This window comes from Plecotus auritus, assembly GCF_963455305.1.
Source record: "Plecotus auritus genome assembly, chromosome: X".
NCBI classification, from domain to species: Eukaryota; Metazoa; Chordata; class Mammalia; order Chiroptera; family Vespertilionidae; genus Plecotus; species Plecotus auritus.
In genome coordinates, this window is record NC_137784.1 from 58,080,784 (window position 1) to 58,102,849 (window position 22,066).

Genomic DNA, 22,066 nt, shown 5'->3' on the forward strand with positions numbered 1-22,066 from the left:
TTTTTCTTGGCATATAATAAATACCCAGCAGATACATGTTGAATAAAGTACCCTATATAAAGGAAAAAAAAATAAAGAAACAAAGGTATCAAAATAGTAAAACCCATGTCTCTTTGTGAGGAGGCAGTAGATATAACAAGATTTATTGAGTGGCACTTGGATAGGGTTGTATGAGAGTGTATGTTCCTCATACCAGAAACCATCCAGAGGCTTATGTAAGGCACATGATCTACCATCCAGAAAGAGAGGAGGGAAAGGGAACTCCCAGGGGAGAGGGCCGGCAGAAGGGGGTTACATGTCTCGGTGATGTCCCTAAATAGCATTGTGGGGAGTCTCTAGGTTAGAGAGTTCTGAATGGCAGCAGGGGTTCAGGTATTCATGGCCCAGGGCCTATCTCTTGCTAACAGATGTGGGGTGGGTTTTGAGGAGTATGCACAGCATGCAGGCCCTAAATGGCTAAAAATATGTTCGGATACTTCTGATACAATTGAATATGTAAAATTTGACTTTGGTGCTGGTGAGTTTTTCAGCTGTCTCTTTCACTTACTCATTAAACACTATAATCTGATGGAAACAGCTTAGGCTTTGGAATCAGACTGACCAGGGACACTTGGTTAGTACCTTGAGGGAATGAAAGTCCCAGATGCCTAGTTGGTCTTCTATGACACTATCCTAAAGTGGGGAAGGTAGAACAACAGTGCCTGCCTTGTTACAGTTGCGCAAATGTGGAAGTGTGGGATTCTCACTCAGCCTTTGTTAATAGGGGTAGGGCTAGAAAATTTTTCTATGGTGATTGGCTGGACTTGAGTGGTTATTGTCTAAAAGTTATGTCTTGTCAGGCTGCTCCTTTCTATAAAAACAAAGGTTTTTCTTTTTTAAAAATTTCTTTAAATTTTTCAATTACAGTTGATAAATATTAGTTTAAGGCAGTGGTCGGCAAACTCATTAGTCAACAGTGCCAAATATCAACAGTACAACGATTGAAATTTCTTTTGAGAGCCGAAAACCGACTTCTGCGCATGGGCCACAAAGTTTCAATCGCACTGTGTGCGCATGCCCGCACGTGGTATTTTGTGGAAGAGCCACACTCAAGGGGCCAAAGAGCCACATGTGGCTCGCGAGCCGCAGTTTGCCGACCACTGGTTTAAGGTATAGAACTTAGTGATTAGACACTTATATAACTTTTGAAGTGATTACCCTAATAAATCTAGCACCATCTGATACATAGTTATTATACTACAGAGGCCCAGTGCATGAATTTGTGCATGGGTGGGGTCCCTCAGCCTGGCTGGTGATCAGGGCTGATTGGGGCCATCTCGCCCAGTCCCGATCAGGGCTGGCCGGCTGTGGGGGAAGGGACTGCAAGAGGTTGGCCGGCCATGGGAGGTTGGCTGTGGGAGTGCACTGACTACCAGGGGGCAGCTCCTGGATTGAGCGTCTGCCCCCTGGTGGTCAGTGTGCATCATAGTGACCGGTCAACCAGTCGTTCTGTCATTCAGTCATTCGGTTGCTTAGGCTTTTATATATATATACTAGTGGTACGGTGCATGGAATTCGTGCATGGAGGGGGGATTCCCTCAGCCCAGCTTGCACCCTCTCCAATGGGGACCCAATGATTGCCCCAAAGAGGGAGGCCCTGGCCACTGACCTGTGGGCTGTGGCGGTGTGATCGGGCCTAAACCAGCATTTGGACATCCCTCTCACAATCTGGGACCACTGGCTCCTAACTGCTCACCTGCCTGCCTGACTGATCGCCACTAACTGCCCCTGCCTGCCTGACTGATTGCCCCTAACCCAGGGGTGGGCAAACTTTTTGACTCAAGGGCCACAATGGGTTCTTAAACTGGACCGGAGGGCCGGAACAAAAGCATGGATGGAGTGTTTGTGTGAACTAATATAAATTCAAAGTAAAGGAGCGGAGGGGAGAGCAAGAGAACCCTCCACTCTTTCGGCTCTGCGGGCCGGATAGAACAGCCGAACGGGCCGGATCCGGCCCGCGGGCCGTAGTTTGCCCACGGCTGCCCTAACCCCTCTGCCCGTCTGCCTGATCACCCCTAACCTCACTGCCTGCCTGCCTGATCGCCCCTAACTTCCTCTGCCTGCCTGCCTGATTGCCTCTAACTGCCCTCCCCTGCCGGCCTGATCTTGCCCTCAACTGCCTCTACCTGCCTGATCACCCCCAACTGCTCCTCCTGCTGGCCTGATCTTGCCCCCAACTGCCCTCCCTTGCCGCCTTGGTTGCCTCCAACTGCCCTCCCCTGCTGGCCTGATCTTGCCCCCAACTGCTCTTCCCCTGCCGGCGTGATCGCCCCTAACTTCCTCTGCCTCGGCCCCCACCACCATGGCTTTGTCCGGAATGAAGTCAGACATCCAGAATATGGCTGGTCAACCTGGTCTAATTAGCATGTTACCCTTTTAGTAGTATACATAGATTATATAGGATAGGATTGCTTAAATGGGGTGGGGGAGCCTTTTTCATTAGGAGGAGATGCTCTTGGCAGACAAAAATACATAATCCCTATATCTGGACTGATAGCCAGCCATATGCACTATACTGCTAAACTGGTCATTAAAAAATTGAACTGCTTTCTTACACCTTACACCAAACAGCTGTTGACTTTAAAACCCCTCCTCAGCCCCCACCTTAGGTTCTGCCTTCGCAGTTCACCCAGATTTGGTTCTGATTGGTTGGTTTCTATGCCAGTCAGCGTCAAAAGCTCCACCTCCTAGGCAGCCATTGGCTCCTCACAGTTCACCCAGATTTGGTTCTGATTGGTCCATTTCTTTTTTAAAAAAAATATATTTTATTGATTTTTTTACAGAGAGGAAAGGAGAGGGATAGAGAGTTAGAAACATCGATGAGAAGAGAAACATCGATCAGCTGCCTCCTGCACACCTTCTACTGGGGATGTGCCCGCAACTAAGGTACGTGCCCTTGACCAGAATCGAACCCAGGACCTTTCAGTCCGCAGGCTGACACTCTATCCACTGAGCCAAACCGGTTTTGGCAGATTGGTCCATTTCTATGCCAGTCAGTGTCTCTGGGCCTGATCAGATAGGTGAGGCTGATCAGCAGCCCCTGCGGAGGCCCGGAGAGAAAGAGAGGTGCGGCTGCTGGCCAGGCCTGAAGAGGAAGAGAGAGGCAAGGGCTGATCGACATTTGCCACAGAGGCTACAGATCAGACCCTGCTTCTTTCTCCAGGCCTCTCTCTAGGCCTGATCTGCAGCCCCCTCGGCAGTTAGTGCTGGGTCACTGCACCCGCAGCAGCAGCAGTCAGTGCTAGGTCGCCACGGCAACCCAGCACTGACTGCAGGACTGACTTTCGGTTGGTTGAGCCTGCAGTCGATTTGGACGTTACGGACCCTGGGTTTTTATATAGTAGAATTATTAGTACCCATCTGGTATACATAGTTGTTACAGTATTATTAGTACCCATTACTATTATCTAGTACCCATCTGACACCACACCATAGTTAATCCCTATGCTGTATTTTACATTCCCAAGACTTTTTTTTTTAAGACCTTCATTAACAGGTGCCTGTAGTTTGTTGACTTTTTTGGGAAAAAAAATCTAGTTGTAAACATTTATTACAAGTAAAAAATGAGGTTCTTAAAAATCTCAACTTGACCAGATATGAAACAATTTAAAAACCTTTAAAGGTATATTGAGAAAAAACAGGCTTTTTTTAAAGAAAGCATGTTTGTCATTACCAAAAAGAGATGTCTTTAGATTAAAAAAAAAACAAATCAAAACAAAAAAAAACTACACTGCATAGATAATGCAGCTATTTCTAGTTATCAGGTCAATGGGCAAAACAACAGCACTTAAGGTATTTAGCTCCAATCTTTTGTTCATTTCTTACTGCTGAAATTTCATATTCATTTCTTTTTGTTGGATAATTGACCTTGGGCTTCATCTCCTTCATTTTCCTTATCTTCTTCATTGTCATCTTCTGTAGGCTGTCTTTGGCGAGGATGGCCCCTGTGGAATCATGGTCTATAGCAGCCGTGGGCAAACTACGGCCTGCGGGCCAGATCCGGCTGTTCTATCTGGTTCTCTTGCTCTCCCCTCCGCTCCTTTACTTTGAATTTATATTAGTTCACACAAACACTCCATCCATGCTTTTGTTCCGGCCCTCCGGTCCAGGTAAGAACCCATTGTGGCCCTCGAGTCAAAAAGTTTGCCCACCCCTGGTCTATAGCCTCAATATTCTGTCTCACTGGTCTACCTTGTTCTCCTGCATTCTAGTTGTCAGCACCCTCCATCACTTCTCCCTGCACAGGAATATTGGAATACTGTGGTCGAGGCTCATAGGGTCTCCAGATGTAATAAGTTGGGAACCTTTGCCTGCGATAGGGCTGGCACCAATGGGCCTGGCCTTTGGGAGCACTCTCTGATCCCTCGTTCTTTTCCCCATTCTCACTCTTCCGGTAATTGCATGGAGGACCCTGTGATGTTGATAGCATTATAATGGTTACGGTCTGCTGCACATTTACTGCCTTGCACTGGAACTCCACCATGGCCTGTAACATTTGCTGCCTCCACACCCTTTTCTCCTTCAATACCATCAAACTCCACAATCTTTCCATCTTCTATACCATGAAGGTACTTCCTGGGATTATTCTTCTTTATGGCCAGTCTGGTGTACAAATACATCTGCTTTGGTGTCATTCCTGTTGATGAAACCATATCCGTTTCTTACATTGAACCATTTTACTGTTCCCAAAACCTTCATTGTGATGACTTTTTGTCCCTGCTGGCCAGTGACATCATTATGAGGCCAACCCTGCCCACTGCCCATGCTACAGGGATTGGTGTTGGCAGCACTGATGGTGGGGGCAGCATAGGGGGGGTGGCAGGTGGCTGTTGGGTCTCAGCCTCACTATTCCTGGTTGCAGTGATGGTGACTGGGGCTGGGTATCACAGTTGGAGCTCTTCTCCGGGTGTGATGGTAACTAGGCTGGAGGCAGTAGTGGGGCTGCTTGGGGCTCTCTAGGGTCTGTTCTCCCCTGTGACTGTTTTTAAACGAGGCAATTTGTTCTTAATACTTTCAAGTTTTTGACCCAAACCCTCTCCCATCTGGTGATCACCAATTTGTTCTCTATCTATGAGTTCGTTTCTGTTCTGTTTGTTCACTTATTTTGTGTGGGGTTTTTTTTAGATTCCAATTATAAGTAAAATCATATGGTAATTGTCTTTCTCTGTCTGACTTATTTCATACAGCATCATACCCTCTAGGTCCATCCATGTTGTTGCTAATGGCAAGATTTCATTCTTTTTATAGCCAAGTAATATTCCACCTCTTTATATATGTACCACCTCTTCTTTATCCATTCATCTATGGATCGCACTTAGGTAGCTTCCATATCTTGACTGTTGTAAATAATGCTGAAATCAACATAGGGGTGCATATATATTTTCGAATTAGTGTTTTGGATTTCTTCAGATAAATACCCAGAAGTGGAATCGGGGAGTCATATGGTAGTTCTAATTTTAACTTTTTGAGGAATCTCCATACTGTTTTCCATAGTGGCTGCACCAATTTACAATCTCACCAACAGTGCATGAGCGTTCCCTTTTCTCCACATCCTTAACAACACTTCTTTGTTGATTTATTGATGGTAGTCATTCTTACAGGTGTGAGGTGATATCTCATTGTCATTTTAATTTGCATTTCCGTTATGGTTAGTGATGTTGAGCATATTTTAATATGTCTATTGGGCATCTGTATGTCCTCATTGGAGAAGTGTCTATTCCCATTTTGTAAACAGATTGTTTCTTGCTAAGTTGCTGTTTTTTTCAATTACAATTGCTATTCAATATTATATTAGTTTCAGGTGTACAGAATAGTGGTTAGACATTTATATAATTTACGAACTGATCCCTCTGATAAGTCTAGTAACCACCTAACACTATACATAGTTATTACAATATTATGACTATACTAGAGGCCAGGGACATGAAATTTGTGCACTGGAGGGGGGGGTCCCTCAGCCCAGCCTGTGCCCTCTCGCAGTCCGTGACCCTTCAGGAGATGTCCACCTGATGGCAGTCAGACATCCCTCTTGCAGTCCGGGACCCCTCTCTCCTTACTGCCTGCCTGCAGCGGAGGCGGGAGAGGCTTCTGGCTGAGCAGCACTCCCCCTGTGGGAGCGCACTGACCACCAGGGGGCAGCTCCTGTGTTGAGTGTCTGCCCCCTGGTGGTCAGTGTGCATCATAGTGACCAGTCGGTCTGCCGTTCAGTCAATTTGCATATTAGGGTTTTATTATATAGGACTAGAGGCCTGGTGCACAGATTCGTGCACTGGTGGGGTCCCTCGGCCTGGCCTGCACCCTCTCTCAATCTGGGACTCCTCAGGGGATGTCAGAGAACTGGTTTCAGCCTGATCCCCACAAGCCAGCCCGAGGGACCCCACTGGTGCATGAATCTGTGCACCAGGCCTCTAGTATGCATATAAGATCTTTGGTAAATCTCTTCCCACCCTCCCCCATTCCCTCTGCGATTCATCAGTCTATTCCATGTTTCCATGCCTGTGGTTTCTGCTCCTGCGTTGCACATCTGTCCCGTGGTGGTCAGTGTGTGTCATAGCTACTGACCAGTTGGTCGGTCGCTTAGGCTTTTATATAGATAGATTCCCTATGCTATACTTTACTTCCCCATGACTATTTTGTAACTGTCAATTTGTACTTAATCCCTTCAACTTTTCACCTAGCTCCCAGCACCCCTGCCATCTGGCAACCATCAGTTTGTTCTCTGTATCTGAGTCTGGTTCTGTTCTGCTTGTTTATTTATTTGTTTTGTGTGTTTTTTAAGATTTCACATATAAGTGAAATTATATGGTATTTGTCTTTCTCATCTGATTTATTTCACTCAGCATAATACCCTCATTGTCCATCTGTATTGTTGCAAATGGTAAGATTTCATACTTTTTAAGGCCAAGTCATATTCTGTTTGTATACATGTACCACATATTCTTTATCCAGTCTCCTATCAATGAACACTTATGTTGTTTCCATGTCTTGGCTACTATGAATAATGCTGCAGTGAAGTTAGGGGTACATATATCTTTACAAAGAAATATTTTCAAAATTTTGGGATAGATACCCAGAAGAGGGATTGCTGGATCATATGGTAACCCTATACTTAATTTTTTCAGGAACCTCCATACTGTTTTCCACAGTAGCTGTACCAATTTAAATTCCCACAAGCAGTGAATGAGGGTTCCTTTCTTCCCACAACCTCTCCAATACTTATTTCTTATCTTGTTGATAATAGCCATTTTAACAGGTGTGAGTTGGTTTTGATTTGCATTTCCCTTATAACTAGTGAAGTTGAACATCTTTTTATATATGTTAGACACTAGTGGCCTGGTACACGAAATTTGTGCACATTAAAAGGGAATTAATTAGAGGAAATATGTTAATATTGCTATTTGCCCTTTCTCTATAATAGAAGTGTCCGGCTGGCCCCACCCCCATCAAGCCCTGCAGGGCGGGGGATGCAGCCTCAGATCCCCTGGCCCTGGCCTGCGCCACGCAGCCTCACCCAGACCCACTGTGCGGCGGGACCCATCAATGCACCTCCTGGTGACTGGTCATTTGGTTGTTATGGATGAAAATAAAGTCATGCATTTAAGCATGCACATTCATTTTCAATGCCTGATTTGTCTACATTCTCTAAATTGCAAAATAAATAAGATCTTCAGCCAGATAGCATCATAATGCCAAGTTCTTTATATAGACACATACCATTCTCTCCACTCAGTATGCTCCATTTGAATGGATTAAATGTATGTGACTCATATGAAAGGTACTGCTGCTTGCTCTTAATAGAGGAAGCATTAGCTCATTACCTAATGCCATAAAGTGGTTTAAATGGCATATACTGACTTGAAGGACAGAAGAAAAAATAACAAAAAACAAAACAAAACGTTCAGTGCTGTGGACAGCAGAATCCTTTCCCTTTCCCTTTGTTTTTTTCTGCTTTTCCCATGAACCTATTTGTGCTCTGCCTCAAAATCAACACAGAAGACAAAATCAGATGCTGTAATCTGCATTTTATAGTGCCATTTGAGTACAAAGAGGTGTTTTTCAATCTTTACTCTTTTTTAACCAATGCAGCTCAAACTTGCTCCCGAAGTTCCAGGAGCCAGGCCAACATGGCTGTGCGGACACACCTTTGCTAGGTGCTGTCAGGCTTCAGGGCTGGGGCAGGGGACACACCAGGTGTTGCTGGAAATGAATCAGCTCTCCTCTCTACATAGCAGGAGTCTTTTCATTATAAAATACAAAGCAGCGGCCATTTTTCGTTATCCCCATCCCCAGCCCTCCTTGCCCAGGGGCGTAGGAAGGGGCTGGGAGGATATTTACTCTCAGCTCTTTGATTTCTCTTATTTAACAGAGCCCAGTAACAGCTGCTTCTCTGATCCCAACGCTAGTCGGCTCAGGACTAGCCGCACCTGGAAGGCAAGTGGCAGAGCTGACCAGGGGCTTTGACCAAGCCCAAGCACGTGGGTCACAGCAACCTCGGCAGGTGGGCTGCTCCCGAAGACTCTAGGCCCCTCCCAGCTCCACACCCCAGCTCCCTGCTCTCCCCCTTTCACCCACAGGCACCACCGGCGTGGTGTGCCCCAAGGCTAGGTGTGCAGATGCCAGGGTTGCAGCTTCAAGATGCTCTGCCTCCTCCTGGCACTTTGAGCCATAAGCGCAGGCAAGGACCTTTCCACTCGGTCTTGGTCTTTGGTCACTGCTGAGGTTTACTGTACTCTCTAGGTCAGGGACAGCCAGGACCTTTGCCTCTGCCCAACACTGTGCCTACAGCCTACCTGGGGTACCCCCAGCCCCAGGAAAGCGTGGGGGCGTGGCTGGCCTGGGTGAGGGGCCGTGGGAGGGTGAGGGGGTTGGCTAGCCACCCCACCCTCAATTGGGGTGGGAGAGGCTGATCACGGGTGGGGCCAGGGGAGGGGCTGGGCAGGACAGCCATCTTGTGATGGCATTAAGGCGTGAGGGTCAATTTGCATATTACCCCTTTATTATATAGGATTTGTATGTCTTGGGAGAAGTGACTATTCAGGTCCTCTGCTCATTTTTAATTGGGTCCTTTGTGTTTTTGTTGTTGAGTTGTATGAGTTCTTTATATATTTTGGAGATTAACTGCTTATTAGAGATATCCCATTTAGTTGGATGCCTTTTGGTTTTTTTACTGTTTTGTTTTGTTTTGTTTTTATCTGTGCAGAAGCTTTTTAGTTTTATATAGTCCCACTAGAGGCCCAGTGCATGGATTCGTGCACTGGTGGGGTCCCTTGGCCTCACCTGAGGACATCCCCTGAGGGGTCCCAGATTGCGAGAGGGAACAGGCAAGGCCGAGGGACCCCACCGGTGCACGATCGGGGCCAGGGAGGGTCCACAGGAGGGCTCCAGGGTGTGTCTGGCTTGTCTCGCTCAGTCCCCGTTGGCCAGACCCCAGCAGCAAGCTAACCTATTGGTCGGAGCGTCTACCCCCTGGTGGTCAGTCCCTGTCATAGTGACTGGTCGAATGAACAGTCAGACACTTAGCATATTAGGCTTTTATTATACAGGATTAATTTGTTTTTGCTTTTATTTCCCATGCCTTTAGGGTCCAAATAACATAATCCTCTGTAAAACCAAGGTTCATAAGTTTAGTACTTATATATTTTATTGTTTCAGGTATTATATTTAGGTTTTTGATACATTGTGAGTTAATTTTTATGTGTGGTGACAAATAGCAGTCTAGTTTCATTCTTTTGCAAGTGGATTCTTTCTTTTTCTTCCTTTCTTTCTTTCTTTCTTCCTTTCTTTCTTTCTTTTCTTTCTTTTTTTTTTTGCATGTGCCTTTTCAATTTTCCCAGCACCACTTATTGAAGGGGCTTTCTTGTCTCCATTGTATGTTTTTGACTCTTTTGTCTAAAATTAGTTATGTGTATATAATATCTGGGTTTACTTCTGGGCTCTCAATTCTGCTTCATTGATCTGTGTGTGTTTTTCTGCCAATACCATGCTGTTTTGATTACTGCTGCTTTATAGTATAATCTGATGTCAGAGAGAGTGATATATCTGGCTTTGTTCTCTATTTTCAGTATCACTTTGTCTATTTGGGAGTCTTTTTTGGTTCCATACAAATGTAATAATTTTTTGTACTCTATCTTTGAAACATGCCATTGAGATTTTAATTGGGATTGCATTAAATCTGTATATTACTTTGGGTAATATGGCCTTTTTAACAATATTGATTCTTCCAATCCATGAACAAAGAATATCTTTCCATTTCTTTGTGTCTTCTTCAATTTCTTTTAATGTTTTGTAGTTTTCAGTGTATAGGTCCTTCAAGCCATTTGTTAAGTTTATTCTTGGTATTTCATTCTTTTTGTTGCACTTCCAAATGGAATTGTAGTTTTCACTTCTTTTTCTGAAATTTCATTGTTAGTACATAGGAACACAATGGAATTTTGAACACTAGTTTCTATTCTGCAACGTTAGAGTATTTGTTTATTGTTTCTAACAGTTTTGGTAGAGTCCTTAAGGTTTTCAATATAAAGAATCATGTCATCTGCAAAAAGTGACATTTTTACTTCTTCTTTCCTAATTTGTATGCTTTTTATTTCTTTCACTTGCCTGACTTCTGTGACTAGGACTTCTAGAACTATGTTGAGTAAGAGTGGTGAGAGTGGGCATCATTGCTTTGTCATGATTTTAGAGGAAAAGCTTTCAGTTTTTCACCATTGAGTATGATATTGTCTGAGGGTTTGTCATATATGGCTTTTATTATGTTGAGGCACTGTCTATACCCATTTTATTGATTGTTATAATCATAAATGGATGTCGTATGTTGTCAAATGCTTTTCCTGCATCTGTTGATATGATCATAAGATTTTTTTAATTTTGTTAATGTGGTATATCACATTGATTGATTGGTGTATGTTGAACCATCCTTGTACCCTTGCAATGAACTCTACTTGTTCATGATGTATTTTTTAATGTATTGTTGTATTTGATTTGCTAGTATTTTTTTTAGGCATTTTGCATGTAGATACATTAGAGATACTGGTCTGTCATTTCCTTTTGTGTGTTGTCTTTGCCAGGTTTTGTCATTGGGGAAATGTTGGCCTCATAACATGTGTTAGGAAGTATTGCATCCCCTTCTATTTTTTAGAAGAGTTTGGGAAGGCTAGGTATCAAATCTTTGAATGCTTGGTAGAATTCCCTAGTGAAGCCATCTGGTCCTGAATTTTTACTCTTTTTGGAGGTTTTGATTTCAGTCTAGGAAGGTTATATATTTCTAAGAAGTTGTCCATTTCTTCTATGTTTCATGTTTGGTGACAGAGTCATTCATAGTATTCTTGTGTAGTTTTTTTTTATTTTTTTTATTTTATTTTTATTTTTGTGGTGTTCCTTGTAGCTTCTCTTTCATTTCTTTCTCTCTCTCTCTCTCTTTTTTTGGTGTTGAAAACCAAAGTTAAAGATTTATTACCCACAAGAGGGTAATCTGCCACGCAGAGCTGCTGACCAAGGCCCTGTACTGTCTATCCTTGAATGTTACCTCTTGCGGCCCAGGGTCCTCAGCTAGGTCTCCAGGAAGCCTGGCCCCTGGGCTAAGTCCGTGTTTGGGCAGGTCACTTGGCTAGTTCCTCTGCCACTAACTTGTACATCTTGTCCTTGAGGTAGGCACCCTTCTGCCACTCATACCTGAGCTCCAGCCACTCATTGTATGGGACGTCCACCACCAGGAAGACAGTGGCCAGCACATGGCACTGGATAAGCACAAAATGCCCAGCAAGTCTTTGCTCTGCCTGTTGAAGTTAGGGAACTCCCAGCGCAGGAAGGACAGCCTCTTGGCCCTGGTGGGCAGCAGCTGGCCGCTGGAGTGTGGGTTGAGATGTGGGGCCACAAAGTCCCTCAGGGGCAGAAACTGGCCTTTAGCATCCAACAGTACCTCAGCGTCAAGAACCCAGCCGTATTGCGTGGCCATGGTAAAGTGGCCCCTGTCAGCACCCCCTAGCAGCCCCTTCAGGGTCTCGTGCAGCTATTTCTGCAGAGCTATCATCTTTCTGTCAGGGCCTGGGGGCCTGGGGACCAAGGCCAAGGCCAGCAGCAGGGGGCCCGTGTACTCAGGGTGCTCTAGCCAGGTGGTGACATTGATGTGGAGCAGCTTCCGAAAGGTACTCTGACCCTTTGGGAACCCATCACCTAGGAACAGGGTGGGCAACTCAGGGTGGAGCACGGCCTGGACCTCTGAAGGGCTGGCCTGTTACAGCACACACAGGGCCCACAGCATGTCCACCTGCAGGTCCAGGTCCAGGTCTGCCAGCTGATACCCTAGCTTCTCATGCACCAGGCTTGCTCTGAATGGAAGTTCAGGCAGGAGAAGGCCAGCAGCATGTTGCAGAGGTCTGGCATGGGGATGCTCTGGGCTCTGCTCAGGATGTGCTGGGCAAAGGCTTCAAACAGGGGCAGGTTGAGCCACTTGAGGATGGCGAAGGACTTGGTGCATCTGGCCACCTTGCCAGACGTGAGGCTGGGCATGTGGGGCAACAGTTCAGCAGCCAGGCACTGGAACACCTGGGTCTGGTGGAAGTCAAGTTTGCCATAGGCATAGCCCAGGTCCAGGAGGATGCCTTTGATCAGGGGGAAGGGCTTCTGGACAGGTGGGAGGAGATGGCCCACAGCCAGGGCACAGACTGCTGGTTCTGAGCTGCCAGCGCCACCAGCTCGTCAGGGCCGAACTGCTTCACCAGATCCAGGCACTTGTCTTCCAGATTGTTCAATGACTCCTGCCTTCATCATGAGGGCCACCAGTGTGTGGCTGTCCTCGATTTCTGCCCAGTATTACTTCAGGTTCAGGAACAGCTCGGCCAGCAGCTCCCAGGAGCCCTACTCCTGTATGTAGACAGTACTGAACTCTGCCAGTAAGGCCAGGTGCTTGTACTTGAGCCTGCGCATGCACCAGCACACCACCTGTTGCACTGATAGCAGTTCCTTGGAGGCTGCAGGGAGTGCCAGTTGCTGAAAACAGGCATCCTGTACAAGAGAGTTAGGCTTTGTCCTCTGGCTTCTCAGAGAGCAGGTGAGAGAGCTTGATGAGCACAAGGGCCGCATGGCTCTAATGAAGACAGTGGCTACCACCAAGCAGCTCCAGGAGCTCCTCTGGCCTAGTGGCCTTCTTGATGAGCTCGTTCACCTCCTGGCACTCTGGGGAGGGGGTAAACACCTGTTCCTTCTCCAGGCGCTGTGACAAGGAAGCTGGGAAGTGGGAAATGAGTGAGGTAGCTGAGGAAGTCATAGTAGTCAGAGTCTTATGGGCTAACCTGGCCAGTCTCAGTCGGCCAGCTGGAGACCCAGCAGGGGCTAGATGAGCAGACTCTCTCAGGAGGCACTGGCATCGCTTCACCAGGCGAGCTGCCATGATGGTCTGGGCAGCAGGGAGCTGTTCCAGAAGCTGCTCCAGATCCTCTACCAGGGGTCCTCAAACTACGGCCCGCGGGCCACATGTGGCCCACCGAGGACATTTATCCGGCCCGCCGGATGCCGCTGCCTGTCCTGCTTAGCAGCCGACTCGTCCCGGGCCCGCAGTTCGCATAGGAATTTGTTCAAAGGTTTTTTTTTTAAACTATAGTCCGGCCCTCCAACGGTCTGAGGGACAGTGAACTGGCCCCCTGTTTAAAAAGTATGAGGACCCCTGCTATGTACTGGTGCTCCCCATAGCCTCCAAAGAGCTGCTGTCGGTAGAGGTGGAGCAGGAGGCATGCTGGTGCATGTGCAGGCTCAAGTACAAGTAATTCCAAGGCCCTAGGAGCAGCTCAACAGTTCAGATCCAAAGGCCCCACTCATGCCCGCCCTCTTGAATGGGAGTCTGCCAGGGCCACCGCCAGCACCACCGCTGACCTTCATGTGTCCCGAACGGAGCACTGCAGAAAGTGAGACTTGCCCGATTTCTCCCTCTCTTTCATTTCTGACTTTGAGTCTTTTTTCTCTTTCCTTAGTGATTCTAGCCACAACTTTGTCAATTGTATTAATCCTTTCAAATAACCAGCTCTTTGTTGCGTTAATTTTTCTATTGTCTTTTTGTTCTCTATTTTGTTTAATCCTGCTCCCCTTTTGATCTCCTTTTATTTTTTTCTATCTCTTCTTTTTTCCTTTGTTTAGTAGCATGTTGTTTAATCGCCACATATTTTTGTTTTGTTTTTTACTTCATTTTTGCAGTTGATTTCTAATTTCAAAGCCTCGTGGTCAGAGAATATGCTTCATATGATTTCAATCTTCTTGAATTTGTTCAGGCTAGTTTTGTGTCCCAATATATGGTCTATCTTTGAGGAAGACAAATGTCAGGGTCCACTTTACTGAGTGCTATAGCAAGACACAGGTCAGAAGAGGAGACAGGCCATGGCTGGACACACATCTCTTTGAGGTTTTTTGCTGGAGAGGGATGAGGACTGGCTGCCAAGGATGGAGCTCCCAGGGCCTCGAAGGCAGGGTGCCAGTGTGGCTTCTGTCCCCCTATACCCAGGAAAGGCCCTGCAGCAGAGCAGGAGCATCTAGGGAGGCCCACCTTCTCATTGAGCTACTGAAGCCTAGTTTTGCAGTCTGCTCACTCCCAGCAGGGGAAAAATGCCAATCTAAATGTTTATATGACAGGAAGAACCAAGGGAACAGCCTCAGGGTGAGAGGTGTGGGCGCTCCAGGAGCAGAGCTCATTCCAAAGACCCAGGCCAGTCTGCTGAGCTGCACTGGCTGCTCCCTGTGCCACAGCCTAGGGGCTGCAGGGAGGGTGGGCCTGTACCCAGCTAAGCACTTGGACCAGAGGATACTAACAGGCAGAGGTTTTAGCTTCTGGCTTTTATTGGTTCCTTGTTTTCTCAAATCTAGCATTTAAATAGTCACCTGAGCTGGTGGCTTATCACAGGGGAGGTGGGGGTGGGCAAGCGTTCATTCGAGAGTAGGCCACCAATGTTGTATGATGGGTTCTTCACTTGTAACACCAGGCCAAGAGGCTAGCAGCTAGGGCCACACTGATGGTCAGAATGAACTGGAGGGTGAGCTTGCTTTGCACAGCCAAAACTATTCAGAAGGGGCAGTTGCTACCCTTCAGGCTACCTTTGTCTTGTTTAGCAGCATAATAGAGGCATTTATGTACATCTCTTTTCCCATTGTACACAAGGAGTGCATCTTTATCCCTGGCTGCCTTGAGAATTCTTTCTTTGTCATTAATTTTTGACAGTTTTAATATAATTTGCCTTGGAGAAGACCCTTTTGGCTTGAGATAATTAGGTGTTCTCTTTGCTTCTTCTATAAGAGAATCTTCTTGTTCCCATAGGTTTGGGAACTTTGCATTGATTATTTTGTTTAAATGGGCTCTCTGTTCCATTTTCCCACTCTTTTTCTGCTATACCTGTTATTCTTACATTGCTCTTTCTGATGAAGTCAGATAGTTCTCAAAGAGTTCTTTTTTTTTTTTTTACTCTCAAATCTCTCTCTTCTTCCATCTTAGTCATTTCTAGATTTCTATATTAGATATCACTAATTCTTTCCTCCATTTGTTTTGCTCTATTTCCTATCCTGACTAGTTCATTCTTCATCTCTTTTATTGAGTTCTTCACCTCCATAATTTCCATTTTTTTAAATAGTTTCAATCTTTTTGGTAAAGCAATCCTTCAGTTCATTGATTTTATTTCTAAGTTCATTACAGTACATTTCTGAGCTTTTATTTTGAGGGTTTTTTTTTTTCAGAACTGCAATCTTGAATTCTTGGTAATTTAAATAACATATTTCCATGTCTCTAAGTTCAAATTCTGGATTTTTTTTTTTTCTGAACTACGCTGTTACCTTGGTTATTCATGGTGTTTGATGGATTCTTTCTCGGCTTAGTTATTTATGGGAATAAAATTTGCTTTTAGCCGAAACCGGTTTGGCTCAGTGGATAGAGTGTCGGCCTGCGGACTGAAGGGTCCCGGGTTCGATTCCGGTCAAGGGCATGTACCTTGGTTACAGGCACATCCCTAGTGGGAGGTGTGCAGGAGGCAGCTGATCGATGTTTCTCTCTCATGGATGTTTCTAACTCTCTATCCCTCTCCCTTCCTCTCTGTAAAATATCAATAAAATATATTTTAAAAATTTGCTTTTATAAAAAATTAAATTTATTGGAGTGACATTGGTTAATAAAATTATATAGGTTTTAAATACACAATTCTATGGTACATCATCTGTATACGGTACCATGTGTTCATCACCCCAAGTCAAGTCTCCTTCCACCACCATATATTTGACCCCCTTTACCCTTTAATACCTCTCCCCACTCCCCTTACCCTCTGGTAACCACTATACTGTTGTCTGTGCCTATGAGGTTTTTTTTTATTGTCTTGTTTGTTCATTTGTTGCTTTCAGTTTTATATCCCACATATGAATGAAATCATATGGTTCTTATTTCTGACTTATTTTGCTTAGCATGACAATGGATAGAACAAGGCCACAAATGTACAAACAGGCCATGTTGTCACAAATGGCAGCATTTCATCTTTTCTTATGGCTGAACAATATTATATTGTATATATGTACCACATTCTTTAAATCCAATCATCTACCAAAGGATACTTGGGTTGTTTCCATGTCTTGGCCACCATGAATAATGCTGCAATTAGCATAGGAGTGCATATACCTTTATGAATAAACTAGAGGCCCGGTGCACGAATTCATTCACGAGTGGGGTCCCTTGGCCTGGCCAGCGATCAGCGCCTATCGGGGGGGTGGGGGGGTGGGGAGGGCCAGCCTGCCAGGGAAGGGACCACGGGAGGTTGGCCCCAATAGCAAGCTAACCAATGGCCAATTCTATGAGGAATTGGTCTCCCTCCTTCCTCCTGTCTGGGTCTGGGGTGCGGTTGAACCAGATTCGGGGCTGTCAGGGCCCCAGCAACAAGCTAAGGCACAGCCGATTCCATGAGGAATTGGGCTCCCTCCTTCCTCCTGTCTGGGTCCGGGGTGCAGGTGAACCAGATTTGGGGTTGTCAGGGCCCCAGCAGAAAGGTCTGGGTCAGTGTGCATCATAGCTACCAGCCAGTCATCTGGTTGTTTTGGTCCTAACGGTCACTTAGGCTTTTATATATATAGATGTTTTCAGTTTTGGGTAGATACCTAGAAGAGGGGTGGCTGGGTTATATGGTATGAAATCTGCTTTTTAAGAAAAGTACTTGACACTTCACTATTTAGCAGGTGAGAAGGAGAGGGTTTTTTTCCCCCCCAATAGGTGAAGTACAAGTTTTCACTTTATCTTATTGCCCTGCTAAGGCTTCTGTGATTTGTGTGAGGCCTGTTGCCTTGGCTAAGGAAAATGCCCCCATATTCCCTGGGATGGGGTGCCCCCTCTGTGACCATGTTGCCTCAGTCTCAGGGCAGCATCCTTGTGGGGAAATGTGGTAGGTGATGGGGCTCTGGCCCAGTGCTACCTCTTGCAATTAGATGCTGCCAGAAGTGCTGTATTACCCAAGGTGTCCCAGGTGCTTTCACTAGGTTCTGCTGGCATGGGTGGGGGTGGAATAGGCAGGGACAGGCCTGTTTGTACATTTGTGGCCTTGTTCTATCCCAGTAATGGTGGCTACCAGACCTCAGCAGCCACAATTCTGAATCTCCATTCCTGTCACTGGGTTTAGCCACTATTTGCATATGCCTCTCAGGCAGAAATGTTTCTACCACCTGTGAGGTAGGTATAATCCAATTTTTATAAATGAGGACAATTGAGGCTTTGAGGTTACAAAACTGTATTCAAATCCAGATCAGTGAGACTCCAAAGCTATGCTATATTTACTATACTATTCTTTCTCTCCATATGAACATTAAAGTAGATTGATAATATCCATCACTTACTTCATAGTATATAGCATGTAGAGGATATCAGCTTGTCCCTGGAAGCTGGAGGTCTCCTTTAACTGTAAAACCAGTGCTTTGAAGTCCACCTTCCCAGACTGGTCTCTCGGAAGATGTATTTCTACATGAACTGAGGGAACCTTTAGTTCGAGAAAGGGTAAAAAAAATTAAGTCCACAAGTGCTCAACTTAAATATTGCCCTGGAGTGTTGATCTTTTCATCTTTAAACTTTTCCCATAAGAATTTGTTAAATTTTGATGAAAAGTAAACAAAAAAAAACAATGAAACCTTCAACACATATGATAAAGCAATCTAGATTTCATAAAGCCCGGCGAGAAAAACTTGCCTATTTTAAAAGTGAACTGAAAAGGTCATGTATCTTCACCAGGGTAGCATTTTGCCTACCACCAGTTAGTAGCAGAAACCATAATGGCTAGTTCTGTTATTTTCCATTAGGATAGCATTTTTCAAAAAGCTGATAGGAAAACCTCATGTACAAGTTTACCTGGTCCTCTTGTGAGGGAGGAGGTGAGTCAAATAAGTTGAATGAAGGCTGGGAAGCCTGAACTATCTTTGCAGGAAGATACATGTGAACATCTGCAAAAGGTTGACATTTATGATAAAGGTTAGATAATTAGGAGACTAACAAAAATGCACAGTTGATCTCAACAATGAAGTTACAATGAAGTTACAACAATGAAGTTTGGTTCTTTATAGAAGTTTATCCTTCTGGGTAACATCAAAAAAAGAAATATAAAAATCAAGTAATGTAAAGAATGTTCAACCAATAAAAAAACATTTTTGAATGGAATATCCAGAATTGTAGCATCAGCTGATATTAAAGTCTTAAAATGTAACTAATACCATAATGGTACTATCACTGATGCTTTGGTAGAATACCATGTATCACAAAAAGAACCCAGTTAAGTTTTACATTTTCTGGACTTCCCTAGGAGAATATCTGGCTACTCACAATTGGATTTCCTTGAGAATAGATAAATGGACGATCCTATCCAGGGAATGAAAATATGTAGTGGCTGATGAACTTTGAGATATTATTAAGAGTTTTACTTACAATCCATTGTTGAAATACTTACCATGTATTTCTACATGAGGAGAGATTCTAAGGCAGTGGTTCTCAATCTTTCTAATGCCGCGACCCTTTAATACAGTTCCACAAATGGCAAGCTACAACTGCTAACAACAACAATGAAATCTCTGTGTGGCATTGGTGTTGAAAGGACTACTAACCACACATTTGTGTTTTTAGTCACCTCATTCATTTATTCACCAAATATTTATTGCCTACCGTGTACCACGAGGTATACTAGATGCTGAGTTCTCAGTGAAGAACACAGATATGGTCCCTATGATCTTGGGCTCCCACTCTTCCACATACATTATCTCTGGCTATGGATAATGGAAATAAAAAAATGCATATCCCCTGTGGATGCTTAACATCTCAGACTTTACATGAACATTCACAACATTTATGATTGGAAAAGCACAGTGTTTCGATCAATATGAAATCTTCTAGGTCATTTATGCATCAACTGTTTTTTTAAAATAATCTTTGGTGATCTCTTAAGATGTCTTTCTGTACTGTGATGTGACTAATGGGAACTAGCAAAGCTGTAAGAATGGGAACTCATACTCAGGGATATCCTAATGGCAAATATTATAACCTTGAATACAATTTAGATTCTTCGGAGGAGGATTATAAAAAATATGGGCTTGAAACAAATATAACTAATATAATATTGTATACCAACTATACTTAAAAAAAAAGAATCTGGAGAGAAGTGCTCTTCTCATATAAGGGCTGGCAAGCAATAGACACATCCATTGTGAAACCATAAATGAGTAAATTCAGAGAGGAAAAAGTGACTCAGGATGCATAATATCAAATTCAGTAACACATATTATTAAAAACATATGTTTTAGAAATTAATCTAAGAGAACATTTGTTACAGATGAAAATCCCAATTACCCATGGAATAACAAATGACCTCAATAAATAATCACTAGAGGCCTGGTGCACGAAATTCGTGCACAGGGGGGGTTGTCCCTTAGCCCAGCCTGCACCCTCTCCAATCTGGGACACCTTCAAGGGATGTCCGACTGCCCGTTTAGGCCCGATCCCAGTGAGATCGGGCCTAAACGGGCAGTCGGACATCCCTCTCACAATCCAGGACTGCTGGCTCCCAACCACTCACCTGCCTGCCTGCCTGATTGCCCCTAACCGCTTCTGCCTGCCAGCCTGATCACCCCCTAACCACTCCCCTGCCAGCCTGATTGACGCCTAACTGCTCCCCTGCTTGCCCGATTGCCCCTAACTGCCCTCCCCTGCAGGCCTGGTCACCCCCAACTGCCCTCCCCTGCTGTCCTAGTCACCCCTAACTGCCCTCCCCTGCTTTCCTAGTCACCCCTAACTACTCTCCCCTGCTGGCATGGTCACCCCTAACTGCCCTCCCTTGCCAGCCTGGTCCCCCCCGCCAACTGCCCTACCCTGCAGGCCTGGTCACCCACAACTACCCTCCCCTGCAGGCCTGTTCGCTCCCAACTGCCCTTCCCTGCAGGCATGGTCCCCCACAACTGCCCTCTCCTGCAGGCCTGGTCCTCCCCCCGCAACTGCCCTCCCATGCAGGCCTGATAGTCCCCAACTGCCCTCCCCTGCTGGTCTGATCACCCACAACTGCCCTCTCCTGCCAGCCATCTTATGGTGGCCATCTTGTGTCCACATGGGGGCGGCCATCTTTGACCACATGGGGGCAGCCATCTTGTGTGTTGGAGTGATGGTCAATTTGCATATTACCTCTTTATTAGATAGGATTCTTGTCTGGTTTTTAAAATAGTTCAGCTTATGCCAAGCTAGATATCATGACTTTTGTTACTTTTGGTAACAGGAAATAACCTTATATTAATGCACTTTCCCAACAAAGAAACTCATACTACTTTAGATCTTATAAAAACAAGTACAGAATGAATTAAATGGTACTTAGGTGAGTAAATGCTGAGCCTAAAGAAGAAAATATTCCTTCTGACTGCTAATGTGATGGTCAATTATACATGAGATTATGTTTTGTTACCACATTAAGGAAAGCTAATTTATTTATTTTTTTCTTTTCTCTTTATTTCTTAAGATAAATAAATTAGCTGCTTTAATATACAGGCTAACACTTAAATACTCAGACAAATCATGTTTTAGTTAGAAGAATAATTTGCTCCTATTGCCCCTTTTCCTTTGGGATTCAAGTACGGTAATGCTTGCCCTGTCTAGGTCAGTATTTTAACACGTTAGGGTTCTTTTTAGACATTTAGACATATTTAATATATGCCCCCATGATGTTTTCTAACTGTCATCTTAGTATTCCTAGCAACCAATTAGATGCTGTTGTGCTTTATTTGTCTAGTTTGTAATATAAAAAAGCAACATGCATAATACCGAATAGGGTTTTGTTGTTTTTTTTTGCAAACTATGCAGTCCTTCGAGGAGATTCTAAAGTACCCATATACTATTATATATAAAAAGTACTCTAAGCAATAGTGTACATGTATAGTTTGATTAAATATCTCTCACTCATCACTGCTTCCTGTCATTTTGAAATCACTAGCCATTTTATATGCCCAGCAGAGAACTCTTCCCTAATCTTAGTCAAGGATAGTCCAACTTCATAGCCCACAATCACAACAGAGATAGTCCAGGAACCAAAGGAGGAGAATGAAAAGTAAAGCCAAACAAAAAGTAGGTGTATTAAATAGGAGTAAGACTGCTGGCAGTGAGATATATTAAGGAGGATACACAACAATACTTTGTATTCTTGTCCAGCAAGGCCAGTGCCTTTATGAGCTTCCTTACCATTACTGGTTGAATCATAGCTATTCATCCAGTCACAGGATTCTAGCTCACTATAGTCATTGTAATCTTCACTGTACAGCTTACTTTCAGGTCCAGGGTCCATGAAACTCAAATGTGTGCAGCAAGATGTTGTCAAAAACTCTGATAATTTACCTGTTTGAACCCTGACAATTAGAAGGTAAATAGAAAACAGAAAATCAGAGAAAAATGCTTTTTAAAACAATACAATTTAAGTGAAAAAGGATACCCAGAATGTTATGTTGGGGTGTTACTAACGTTTATACATTAGTATAAATTATATAAAATTAAAATTGCACTGCACTCCTAGGTACAGTG

General features: G+C 44.5%; 1 protein-coding gene and 2 pseudogenes across 10 annotated transcripts in view; all 3 read right to left on the minus strand.

The window, feature by feature from the left end:
• The window catches only part of PHKA1 (phosphorylase kinase regulatory subunit alpha 1), a 349,029-nt gene that overhangs the window by 54,960 nt on the left and 272,003 nt on the right, over nucleotides 1–22,066 (minus strand). For 7 of the 8 annotated variants that reach the window (XM_080653241.1, XM_080653240.1, XM_080653242.1 and 4 more), the window contains 3 exons: nucleotides 21,731–21,894; nucleotides 18,377–18,468; nucleotides 17,872–18,011 (listed from right to left, as the gene is read on the minus strand). In XM_080653241.1, the coding sequence (XP_080509367.1) occupies nucleotides 17,872–18,011; nucleotides 18,377–18,468; nucleotides 21,731–21,894 (396 nt within the window). Of the gene's footprint in view, nucleotides 1–17,871; nucleotides 18,012–18,376; nucleotides 18,469–21,730; nucleotides 21,895–22,066 lie in introns of those variants that run through there. The other variant, XM_080653247.1, reaches the window with a different exon arrangement.
• Nucleotides 3,881–5,250, minus strand: LOC308239436 (B box-binding protein-like; annotated as a pseudogene). The gene is made up of 3 exons: nucleotides 5,234–5,250; nucleotides 4,191–4,890; nucleotides 3,881–3,983 (listed from the first exon to the last, which is right to left on the minus strand). The product of its transcript is annotated as a B box-binding protein-like (transcript).
• Nucleotides 11,634–13,423, minus strand: LOC308240357 (FAST kinase domain-containing protein 4-like; annotated as a pseudogene). Its single transcript has one exon. The product of its transcript is annotated as an FAST kinase domain-containing protein 4-like (transcript).